The sequence below is a fragment of the Corylus avellana genome, chromosome 8 (assembly GCF_965113065.1).
Source record: "Corylus avellana chromosome 8, dhCorAvel1.hap1.2, whole genome shotgun sequence".
Taxonomy (NCBI): domain Eukaryota; kingdom Viridiplantae; phylum Streptophyta; class Magnoliopsida; order Fagales; family Betulaceae; genus Corylus; species Corylus avellana.
The window spans coordinates 3,642,789-3,653,609 of NC_142497.1; the positions used below are offsets into that span (position 1 = coordinate 3,642,789).

The window sequence follows — 10,821 nt, forward strand, 5'->3', positions numbered from 1 at the left end:
TAAATTTCTACAACAGATATGAGAACCTAAACAAGTTGGAGAAGAGGATCAAATTAAATTTGATCATTTTATAGATTGTGTAGGGCCTAGGAATCGCCTGAGACCATTGAGAAACTCAGAACTACTAGAAAAAATTCTCATGTATAGATTCTCAAATCATCCAATGGAATTGGAGGACTCCTGTAAGGCTTAAGAACTGCTTGAAGCTCACACGTCATAGGAGCCTAAGACCTGTCGAATTTGGAGGCACCAGCAGACTTGAGAAGCCTAGAGACTAAAAGTTTTGTGTCCCCATGATCGGTTGAACCCGAGTCCAAGCTATGCCTGGTTTCAACCAATGTCGTCACTTGTCCTAACCTTGGAGCACCACTCAAAGTCCTCTCTTGCAAGTAGAAGATTCGCCCCTAGGGTTCACATCATGAAGACTGCCCTCATGCAACCCTAGCTATCCCAACGACCAGGAGTGAGAAAAGGACATGTCACCAGCCAAAAGAAGACACAAGAAGGCCAATGTTAAAGTCACGGCAAAAAGTAGACGATATTGGCCAGAGTTGCCAAAGTCCAAGTTTTAGTCATAGCAGCTGATATTCCAATTCTGCCCATAGAAATCATTTCTCAGCCCTTTGATGTGCAAGATCAAACATCAACATATGTGATCTATCGTTGGGTTTACGGTGACGTATTAAGACAAGAGTTACAAGAGTTTAAAGAAACAAAAGTTACACGAAATCTCTATAAATAAAGTCTTGTATACAATCAAATATTCAAGGAAAAATGTAGCCATGAAAATGATTTGATATGTGAATAAGGGTGGAGGGAAGGGGGTTGAGAGGGGTCAAATGCCCCTCCTCAACCCCCAAAATTTTCCCTTACCTATGGTAAAAAATCTTCCAAATGTCTTGGTTGCCCCGCCCTAAGCTACTCATCATCAAGGGCAATAGATATTACCTTCAACCACTCAGCCACTTACTATAAATTAGGGGCAAACAAGATTTTTTTCTTATAGAGAGTTTCAGACTTTTTTAGTTAGACAAAAGGTTGAAGACGAGGTAAGATGTGTTCTTATTCTTTCTTCAAAACGCGCCGTTTAAATAAGCCTTTAGTTGACTAAAATACTCGTTTTCCCAGTTGTGAGTACGGTAACTTCGTTTTATTTTTCTTTTCGTTGCAACTCCATTTTAAAAGCCTACCATAGCTGTGACGCCGTTTAAAAAGGTATTGCGACTTTTAACGCGTTTAAATATCCATCTTTTTGTTTTTTTTAACGCATGACCAACAATTTCTTCTTTTTTTTTTTTTCGAAAAAAAAAGTTACCAACCTGGCATTGAATGTAAGATATTTAATTGAAATTTGACTAAATGACGGAGTCTATATTTGAACTCAAGACTTTTGGTTCTGATAGCGCGTTAAAGTATCAATTCTTTCAAATATTTAATAATTTAATCAATTCTTTAATAGAGGGGAAAAAAAAAAAAAAAGAAGGGAGAGAGAGAGATTTACTCGACACCAGAGCTCTTGGAGAAAATTCTTGGAAGTTTTCATGAAAATTCTTTGGTCCCCGTCGTCTGTGTAATAATTAGTATTTGGTTTCTTAGAGTTAGAGCCACTGGTGCAGGCAGGGAGCAAAACTTGAGAATAATAGATTCCACTGAGTAACTGCAATATATATGAAATGCAGTCGAAATTCCATGTTATTGTGATCATCAATTTAATTTAATAAAAAGCCAAAAAGCAAATATATATATATATATATATATATATATATATATATATATATATATATATAACCTACTTCATATATATATATATATATATATATATATATATATATATATATATAACCTACTTCATTGATAGCTGCAACATCTGTTAGGCATTGTTCGTTTCTTGGATCAATGTTGACGTAATCGCTATTACAACTTGTTTTGGCTGACTTTAAAAGCAGAATAACACATCAAAAGACAAAAAAATTGAATCATATATGTAAATTCACCAAATTAAGAAGGATTGATGTTAAATATGATATATAATTAAATAGAGAAAAGGGCGGAGACGATGATGGGCTGCATCTTGACTGCATTCAGTATATTGAAGTACATATTACATAGGTTTCTATTTATAGAGATAATGAATAATGAGCAACGCAAATGATAGAATAAAGAAAGAAAAGAAAAAAAAAATCATCTTGCTCTTTAAGTTTGATTATAATAATTTGAAAACTTTGAAGCTTGAAGCTAATTACATAGCTTTTTGTTTGACAAGTTTAAGCACGCTTCCCAAATCTTGCTCATCTTTCATACATAATGTGATCATATTCCATAGGTTCAATAACTAATGTAATTTTCTCTAGCCACCAAAGAGATAAATTAAACAAGGATAACCATTTTAGGAGGATCCTTTCCAATTCTGTCCTTCTTTTGAAAAATACAGTAGTGAGTTTAGTGACGCTCATATTACTGTGGCGGTTATTGTTTGTCTTTTCTCTAGATTTGCTTTCAACAAACAATCTACAGGATTTTTTTTTTTTTTTTATTTTTATTTTTTTTCGTGCTATTTGGGGTTTCGATTACCTTATATATGTTGGTTTCTAAGGTTTTATTTACACGAAACTCTCAAAGTAGCGGTCTTAGATCTCTGATCTGTCTTTCATTTTTCTTTCTGGTTATTTTTAGGAGCAAATAACTAACCGAAGGTGAATGAGTTATCATATATGTGGATATTTTGTCATGGATGGGAGAGGAAGTGAAGGAAGATGTGATCGAGAATGTGCATTGTAATGGAGATGGGAAAGAGAGAAAATCATTGTTTAGTTGGAAAAGTTCTGATTGATCGGATAGTGGATATGGACATGATTTTTCAAAATATGCTAAAAATCTGAAAATTGATTGGGACAGTGACATACAAAGAGTTATATATTTATATATGAACTTGTTCCTCATGTAGTTAGATATGATTGAGTCTAGCTAGTTCCATCAATATCTTTGCTTGACTTTTGTATGACCCGTGATCGATGTGGGATATTTAGCAGCCCAAAAAAAAAAAAAAAAAAAGGCTTTAAACAAAGCATAAATAATGTGAAAAGAAGTAAAATAAAGCCTAACAATTTCATGTATCAAGTAGAGGAACAAAAGTAACCTCATAGAGTTCATCTGAGATAAGCGTCAAACGGTGTGCAAATGGAACTCTTGAATTAGCATCAAGATAAGAATCCGTCTTTGGGCTCCCAAGTACATACCCCTGGTGTTAATCCCAATAATATATCAAGATCAACCATAATTAACATAGAATTAAGGAGCAATCATTGATATATAATTAGAAAAAAATTCTTAATCCTCAGAAACAATCATTTCGATTTATTATATTTCTATTTTCATTTTCCGTACTTTGATATTCATGAATGGCTTGCGTCCGACTTCATTGCCTGCGGTTCCACACCAAAGAGGAAAAAAAACAAGAAAAGAAAAAAAGGCTAAGGTTAAATATTGTACAGAAGAACTTGACTATAACGAAAATTTACTGTATCATCAACATGTTTTACCGTCATATATTTTTTGAACAATAACTGGAGTAGGAATGCCCGAATATGAACCACCACCGACGTAAAGTCGATTTTTTGCGAACTTGGGGTGATTGATCAACCACTGCCAAGGTGATTCCAAATCATGATAAGATAATTTCCTTACTGTAAAATGAGAAATGATTCTTTGCATTCTGGCGTCTATTTCACCTATATATTCGTTGAGTTAGCCTGCTTCTTACTACTTTTTCTTTACTTAAATATAACAATGTTTAGGGATAACTTAAATGGAGAGAGAATATTTTACCGTCTAAATTATATTTTGTTTCATTTTATGGTGTATATGGTATTACATTATTTAAAAATTTTATTATCAAAACACCGAAAGCTAACAAATAAGATAAATTGCATCAAATTAAAAATTCAAAAACATTTTTTTCTCAAGACCCAAACAACAAATTAAGCAGTCACGTTAATTTCCATGCACCTTTTGTAGGAATTCGTAGATATCCGCGGCTGCTTTTTGGTCGTCGGAATAGTATCCTTGGGGGCTTTTTGAGTAAGAAAATCCAGTACCAACTGGTGAATCTATATATAGTACGTTGAGGAACTGAAAATTGACAAAAAAAAAAAAAAAAAAGAAACAGAAAAGGAAAAGGAAAATTGACCACCATATATGTTAAACGGAAGAAAACTAAATATAATATTCCTAAATATTAGTTTTTGTAGAATTTGCGTAGGAATTAACACAACTAGAAATCGCAAACCTTTGTCCACGTGTATGGGTTCAACTTGAGTGTTGGTAATTTCCCAACGTAATTAGAATCAAAAGATAATGGTCCTGCATTTTTGTTGATGGAAAGTCAATTGCAAAACACAAAATTTACTAAATATTGTGAATTCCAATGTGACATGCCCCATTATAAATTTTTTTTTTTTTTTTTATATTATTTTAATAATTTTACTATTCAAATAAAGCTAACTTGATTCCCTCCGATTAGAGAAAATCCAAATTAGGTGAATTGGGGTTGTTTGCCGTTTTGAAGGAAATATGATCCTTCGCGAAGATGGGCTCTTACTTGTGGACAAAAATCTTCTAAATTCCAAATAAAATGGGTATTTTTATACATTTTATGATTAAGATTTAAAACTTTTGTATTTAATGGTGTACATAATTTCAATTTTTTTTAAAAAAAAAGAAAGATATATAAACGTTAACTTTATATACACCATTAAATGCAAAAATCTTATTTGTGAGTGGCTCCTCCACCCTCTTCAGCTATATATGAGAAGCCACCCCCCATATGGCCATATTATTATTATTTTTTTAAATACAAAAGTACATGCCAATATGAACATCATACATACTATGTATTTCATTGTATGTGTTAAATATATCTCTGATATATTGTGGAGGAAGAATGAGAGAGAAATGAGAGAGCGGAAGCATATAAGGACTACATTGTATTAAGTAGTGTGTGTATGAATGAATACAAATACCACTATTTATAAAAAAGTTATGAGTGATAGGCAAGTAACCCTAGACTAATTAAGGTAGGGAATAAACCCTAATGGGAAAGACAATAAACTCTAGAATAATATATAAAATATTCTAACATCCCCCTCAAACTCAATGTATAAAATTGAGGTTGGAAATATAAAGGAAAATATATTTTTTTGGTCGCAGGAGCGTGGCCGGAGTTGGGTGGCCGGAGGTGGTGCACGGTGGCTAGTAGCGGCAATACCCGGTTCTAACCAGGTGGATGGGTTGAAAAGCTTGGATCCGGGTGATTTCACAAAAATACTCTAATATCCCCCCTCAAACTCAAGGTTTGGGAAAAATAAGGGATTTTTTTTTTTTATGTCCGCCGGAAAAGTCGCTGGAGGTGGCCGAAGTTTGGCGGCCAGACGCGGTCGACGGAAGGCGGCGGCTGCAGCTGGTGGCTGATGGTAGCTGCTAGGCCCAAAATGTTGGGCTTGAGATTTGAATCCATTGGGATGGATTGGACCCAATATTTTGGGCTTGAGACTTAAGTCTGTTGGGCCGATTACATGGGCCAAAGTTGGCCAAAACCCATTGACCACTAAAATGGTCGACCCAAAATTATATGAACCGTGTCTAACCCAATGGATCAGGTTGACAAATTTGGATTGCTTTGGAGAGCTTGACCTGGTGACCCGGTTTAGGAACCGGTATTGGACCGGGTTGGGGAGATTCGATTTGAGCCCGATGACCCGGTTGGAACCGGTTTTTGGATCGGGTCGGATGACTTGGACAGATCCAGTTCGGATTGTGGATCCGAGTGGGCTGAACAAGATTTAGGACCTGCTTGGTCGAGTTGAACCGGTTTGGAACCGATTGGATGAGTGGGCTGGTTTGAATTGGGCTGAAAATGACTGAAAACCCATGGACCAATTTGGATCGAGTTGAAAATGCTAGGATTCGGATATACACATTTTTTTTTTTCTCTCGAAGCTGACATGTGGTAGAGGGCTAGGGTTGATGTGGCGGTACCTCTGGAGGAAACGTGGCAGTGGTAGCCGTGTAAGGCGCATGCATCACACGCGCCAAAACCCTAATTAGGGTTTTAGTCGCGTGCATCTCACGCGTCAAGAGGTTGACTGGTGCGTGAAGCCCACAAGCAGATCCTTTAGCAGGACCGTGGCGGCATGTTGACGACCCAATGGCGGCGATCTGGATGGATTTGAGACCATTGGCGACGGATCTACCAAACGGAATGAAAACCACGATGATTCGACAAAGGTGGCGGTGCGTGGAGGAGCGGTAGCCACGCTTGGAGGCACCTTTATTGGTGGATAGAACCTTCTGGTTGCGCGTAGGGGCGTGTGGAAGGTTGGACGCTCCAGATCTCTTCGGATCTGAACTCGGAGGCGTCTGATCTGTTGTCATGAGTGGAGCGTGTAGCTCCGACAGGGACTATGGCCGCACTTGGTGGTGCTTAGAAGAGACTGCAGAAACTGCGGGAAGAGCGTGGAGGCGTGTGCAATGCTGAAATGGGCTGAGATTGCACAGATCCACCGATCCGGGTTTGAGACACCACTTTTGGTGGTTATTTGGCTGAGAGGACTCACGGTGGCGGCGCAATTCGTTAAGGCAAAAACTATCGGAGGAGCGTGGAGGAGCACGGAGGGCTTGGAGAGTTGATGGCGGCCGGATCTTCCACAGATCTGTAGATCTGAAGGAGTGGAAGAGATTTTGAGCGAAAAACCGCTTGGCAGCGTGCCAATGACTTGAATTGGGTGATCGCCGGAGGGAGCGTTGGACTGTGAGCGGAAAACCGCTTGGCGGCACACCGACGACTGAAATTAGGTCTCCGGAGGGAGCGCCGAAAAACGTCAAAAGACGTTTACTGGAGTTATTTGAGGCTACAAGAAAGTAGCTCTGATACCATGTTAAATATATCTCTCATGGAGGAAGAATGAGAGAGAAAAAAGAGAGCGGAAGCATATAAGGACTACATTGAATTAAGTAGTGTGTGTATGCATGAATACAGATGCCTCTATTTATAGAGAGATTATGAGTGATAGGCAAGTAATCCTAGACTAATTAAGGTATGGAATAAACTCTAATAGAAAAGACAATAAACTCTAGAATAATATATAAAATATTCTAACAGTATGTATAATTAATGCATTCAACACAGAGCCAGGGGTCATATATATTATAAGTGATAATAATCGTAGAGTTGGTTTCCTTTTTCAATTCCTGAACAAGCTTTATCACTTGATTAGCAGTGAGGGATGCTTTGTCCACGGGGAGAAAGTTGTTGATACGAGGGTTTCAAAGGGATGAGAAAAGCATTTTTTGTAGACATGTAATAAAAGATAGAGATCATTTATTTTTTTGCTTGTAGTTATAGTAGCGGAATTTGGTAGAAGGTTATTAGTCTATGTAGTGAGCTTAACCTGTCTACTCGCTGGGAAGATATTGTTTCTTTAGCTACTTGGTTTAGCTTTTCTATGTAAAGTGTACGTTGTTTTTTAAGTGTTCGTTTAGTTGTTTGTTAATTAATGAAAGTTATTCATTCATTAAAAAAAAAAAATTCATAGAGTTATGAATGAAAATAAAGCTTAATTACCATTTGCGTAGAAAAAAGCAACGAAGGTAGAACAACCAGGACCTCCATTGAGCCAAGCAAGGAGGGGATCATTGGATGGATCACTTTGAGACTCGACAAAATAATAAAACAGCTCCACATCCTCCGTTTCGCCTACACCTACGTACCTGCAGCATGCATTTATAATATTTTCATTTTTCATGGGTTAAAAAACAAAAAAAGTAAATTAAAGAAAAAGATTAATTAATATTGCAGTAATATTAATTATTAAGAAGAAGATGATCGTGAATGAACTGACCCTGTTTCGAGCTTGAAAGGGAGATTGCCGTCGAAACCTGGTAGAGTCTTGGCGATGGAACATGAAGTAGTAGTACTAGTGCTCCAGAGAAACACTAGTAGAAGAATGATCACGCCATTTCTGTACTCCATGGAATTCAATGCCTTTTCCTCTATCGGCTTATATATATATATGCCTGGAATATTCAAACAACCAGTCAACACCAAACTTTCAAAATTATTAATGGAAAACAATTCACCTAATTTACTTGTTTTCCCTTCATATATCAATTGTTTTAGACATGTTCTATTTTTATTTTCATGCTTTTTCTCTCCTAACTTGTCATGGTTTTACTATATATCAATTGCTGGTCGATCTCGAGCTAGATAAGATCGAGGAGACAATATGGAGGAAATCTAGGGTTTGAGAGGGAAGAATATGACCAGAGACGGAGCCACCCTTGAGAATGGGCAGGGACCATGGCTGGAAAAATTTAATGGGCAGGGGCCCATTAGCAAAAAAAAAAAATTTAGCCATAAAAAAATTGTTTTTACCTTTAAAAAAAAAAAAAAAAAAAAAAATTGTCATTAGGGGGGGCCCTAGCCCCTGCGAGTCCCCCCCTTCCTCCGTCCCTGAATATGACTATGCATGTGAGAAAAGAGGGAGAGTTGCGAAATTAAGGCTCTAGAGAGATTTCAGGAATTAGAAGAACCCATTGAAGGGCTGAGTTTGTTTGCAGAAAATCTAAATCCCCTTAGACTCCTTGAATCTCATGCATCTTGTATGTCAAGAATTGTAATGTAAATCTTAAGATATTTTAAATGGGACACAGTTTTCCTCCAAAGTAGGTTGGAGGAAATTTCTTCAACCTACTCTATAAAAGTGACATATGTCACTCTTTTTAATAACATGTTACATGTGAGATACACATGAGATTTTAATAAAATTTATTATAACTTTGTCCATACTATTAAAAAAATATGTGCATCTCACATATTTATGAGACATATGTCACATTTATAGATTAGGTTAAAAGAAATTCCTCCAACCTAGTTTGAAAGAAAACTTTGTCCTTCTAGATGTCATGCATCTTGTTTTATCCACTAAAGAACTTATCCAATAATATAGAGATAATAAATGTGATCATTTACTTACCAATATTGTGAAATTATCTTCTGGAGAACATAACATAGATGTCACAGATAGATGTTCTTTACGTTACTTTGAAAGCACTACAAAAAAATAGGTATTTTCTGACGTGGCAAACAGTGCATATTTTTTGCCACGTCAGCATTTTCTGACGTGGCAAAAAATGCCACGTCAGAAAATATTTTCTGACGCGCTAAAAAATAGCACGTCAGAATTTTCTGACGTGCCAGTTTGGCGCGTCAGAAAATTCTGACGCGTCAGTTTGGCGCGTCAGAAAATTCTGACGCGCCAGTTTGGCGCGTCAGAAAATTCTGACGCGCCAATTTGACGCGTCAGAATTTTCTGACGCGCCAAAACTGGCGCGTCAGAAAATTCTGACGCGTCAAATTGGCGCGTCAGAAATTTTCTGACGTGCTAAATACTTGCACGTCAGAAAAAGCAAAAAAAAAAAAAAAAAAAAAGACCGAAATTTTGAAATTTTTTCCTCTTCTTATTTTCCCTCCGCTTTTTTCATCTTTTTATTCTTCCCCCTCATTTATTTTTCCAACACTGTCTCTCTCCTATCCCTTCGCTTAGTATAGAAATTAAAATCTAATTATCTCTATGTCTTTTTTTTTTCACTGAAAAACACTACTTAATTGGAGATAAAACAAACAAACATGAAATGAACTTGTCGTTGCATCCAAATAGCTAGGTTTTCTTCTTAATTATATTCATGAATTCTTTCATCTTTTTATTCTTCTCCTTCATGCAGAGAGAGAAGGAAAAAAAAAATTGCAGGGTATTGTACTTGCACTCTACGGTGTGTTGGAACTTGGGGGAGGAAAAAGAAAAGGAAAAAAAAAAATTAGAAGAACTGAAGCCTACGTGCAGAGAGACAAAAAAAAAAAAAAAAAAAAAAAAAAAAAAAAAAAAAAAAAAAATTCTGACGCACCATATTTGGCACGTCAAAAATTCCTGACGTGCCAAATATGGCACGTCAGGAATTACTGACGTGCCATATATGGCACGTCAGGAATTACTGACGTGCCATATATGGCACGTCAGGAATTATTTTATATATATATATATATTATATGTTTCAGAAATAAATAAATAAATAAATAATTTTTATATTATGTTTATTTATATTATATATTCACCTTTTCTGACGTGCTAGAATTAACACGTCAGAAATTTCTGACGTGTTAATTTTAGCACGTCAGAAACCTGATATCAAAAAACAAGCGGGATTTTCAACTTTTTCCCTCTTTTTCCCTATCTTCTTTCCCTCTTCTTTTTCCTTTATAATTCTATTATATATTCATATTCTTTAATCCTTTTTCTTTTATTTTCAAACACAGTTCTCTCTCTCCTCTCTCAATCTCCCTAGCCTCTTTCTCTGTGTACATCCGGCCACCAGCTTCTAAAGGGAAGAAGAAAAGGAGAAAAATAAGAGAGGAAGAAGAAGAAAAAGAAAAAAATGGGAGAAGATCAGAAGATCCAGAGAAGCAGCAGAAAAGAAAAGAAAAGAAAAAAAAAAAGAGGGAGAAGAGATCGAACCTGCAGCAGAAAAGAAAAGAAAAAAAAAAAAAAAAAAGAAGGAGAAGAGATCGAACGAAGCAGCAGAAAAGAAAAGAAAAAAAGAAAAAAAAGATGGAGAAGATCAGAAGATCCAGAGAAGCAGCAGAAAAGAAAAGAAAAAGAAAAAAAAAAAAAAAAAGATGGAGAAGAGATCGAAGCAGCAGAAGAAAGAAAAAAAAAAAAAAAAGGAGGAGAGATTTTATGGTTTGGGTTTTTGATTTTATGGTTTGGGTTT

At 36.2% G+C, this 10,821-nt stretch overlaps 1 protein-coding gene across 1 annotated transcript; it reads right to left on the reverse strand.

Annotated features, from left to right (window-relative positions):
* Nucleotides 1–224: 224 nt before the first annotated feature.
* On the reverse strand, nt 225–8,026 carry LOC148583985 (serine carboxypeptidase-like 16). The gene is made up of 10 exons (XM_088519085.1): nt 7,896–8,026; nt 7,619–7,764; nt 4,286–4,359; nt 4,006–4,128; nt 3,540–3,642; nt 3,385–3,422; nt 3,137–3,238; nt 1,848–1,934; nt 1,502–1,657; nt 225–404 (listed from the first exon to the last, which is right to left on the reverse strand). The coding sequence occupies exons 1-10, from the start codon at nt 8,024–8,026 to the stop codon at nt 225–227; spliced, it is 1,140 nt and encodes a 379-aa protein (XP_088375211.1).
* Between the last annotated feature and the right edge of the window lie 2,795 nt (nt 8,027–10,821).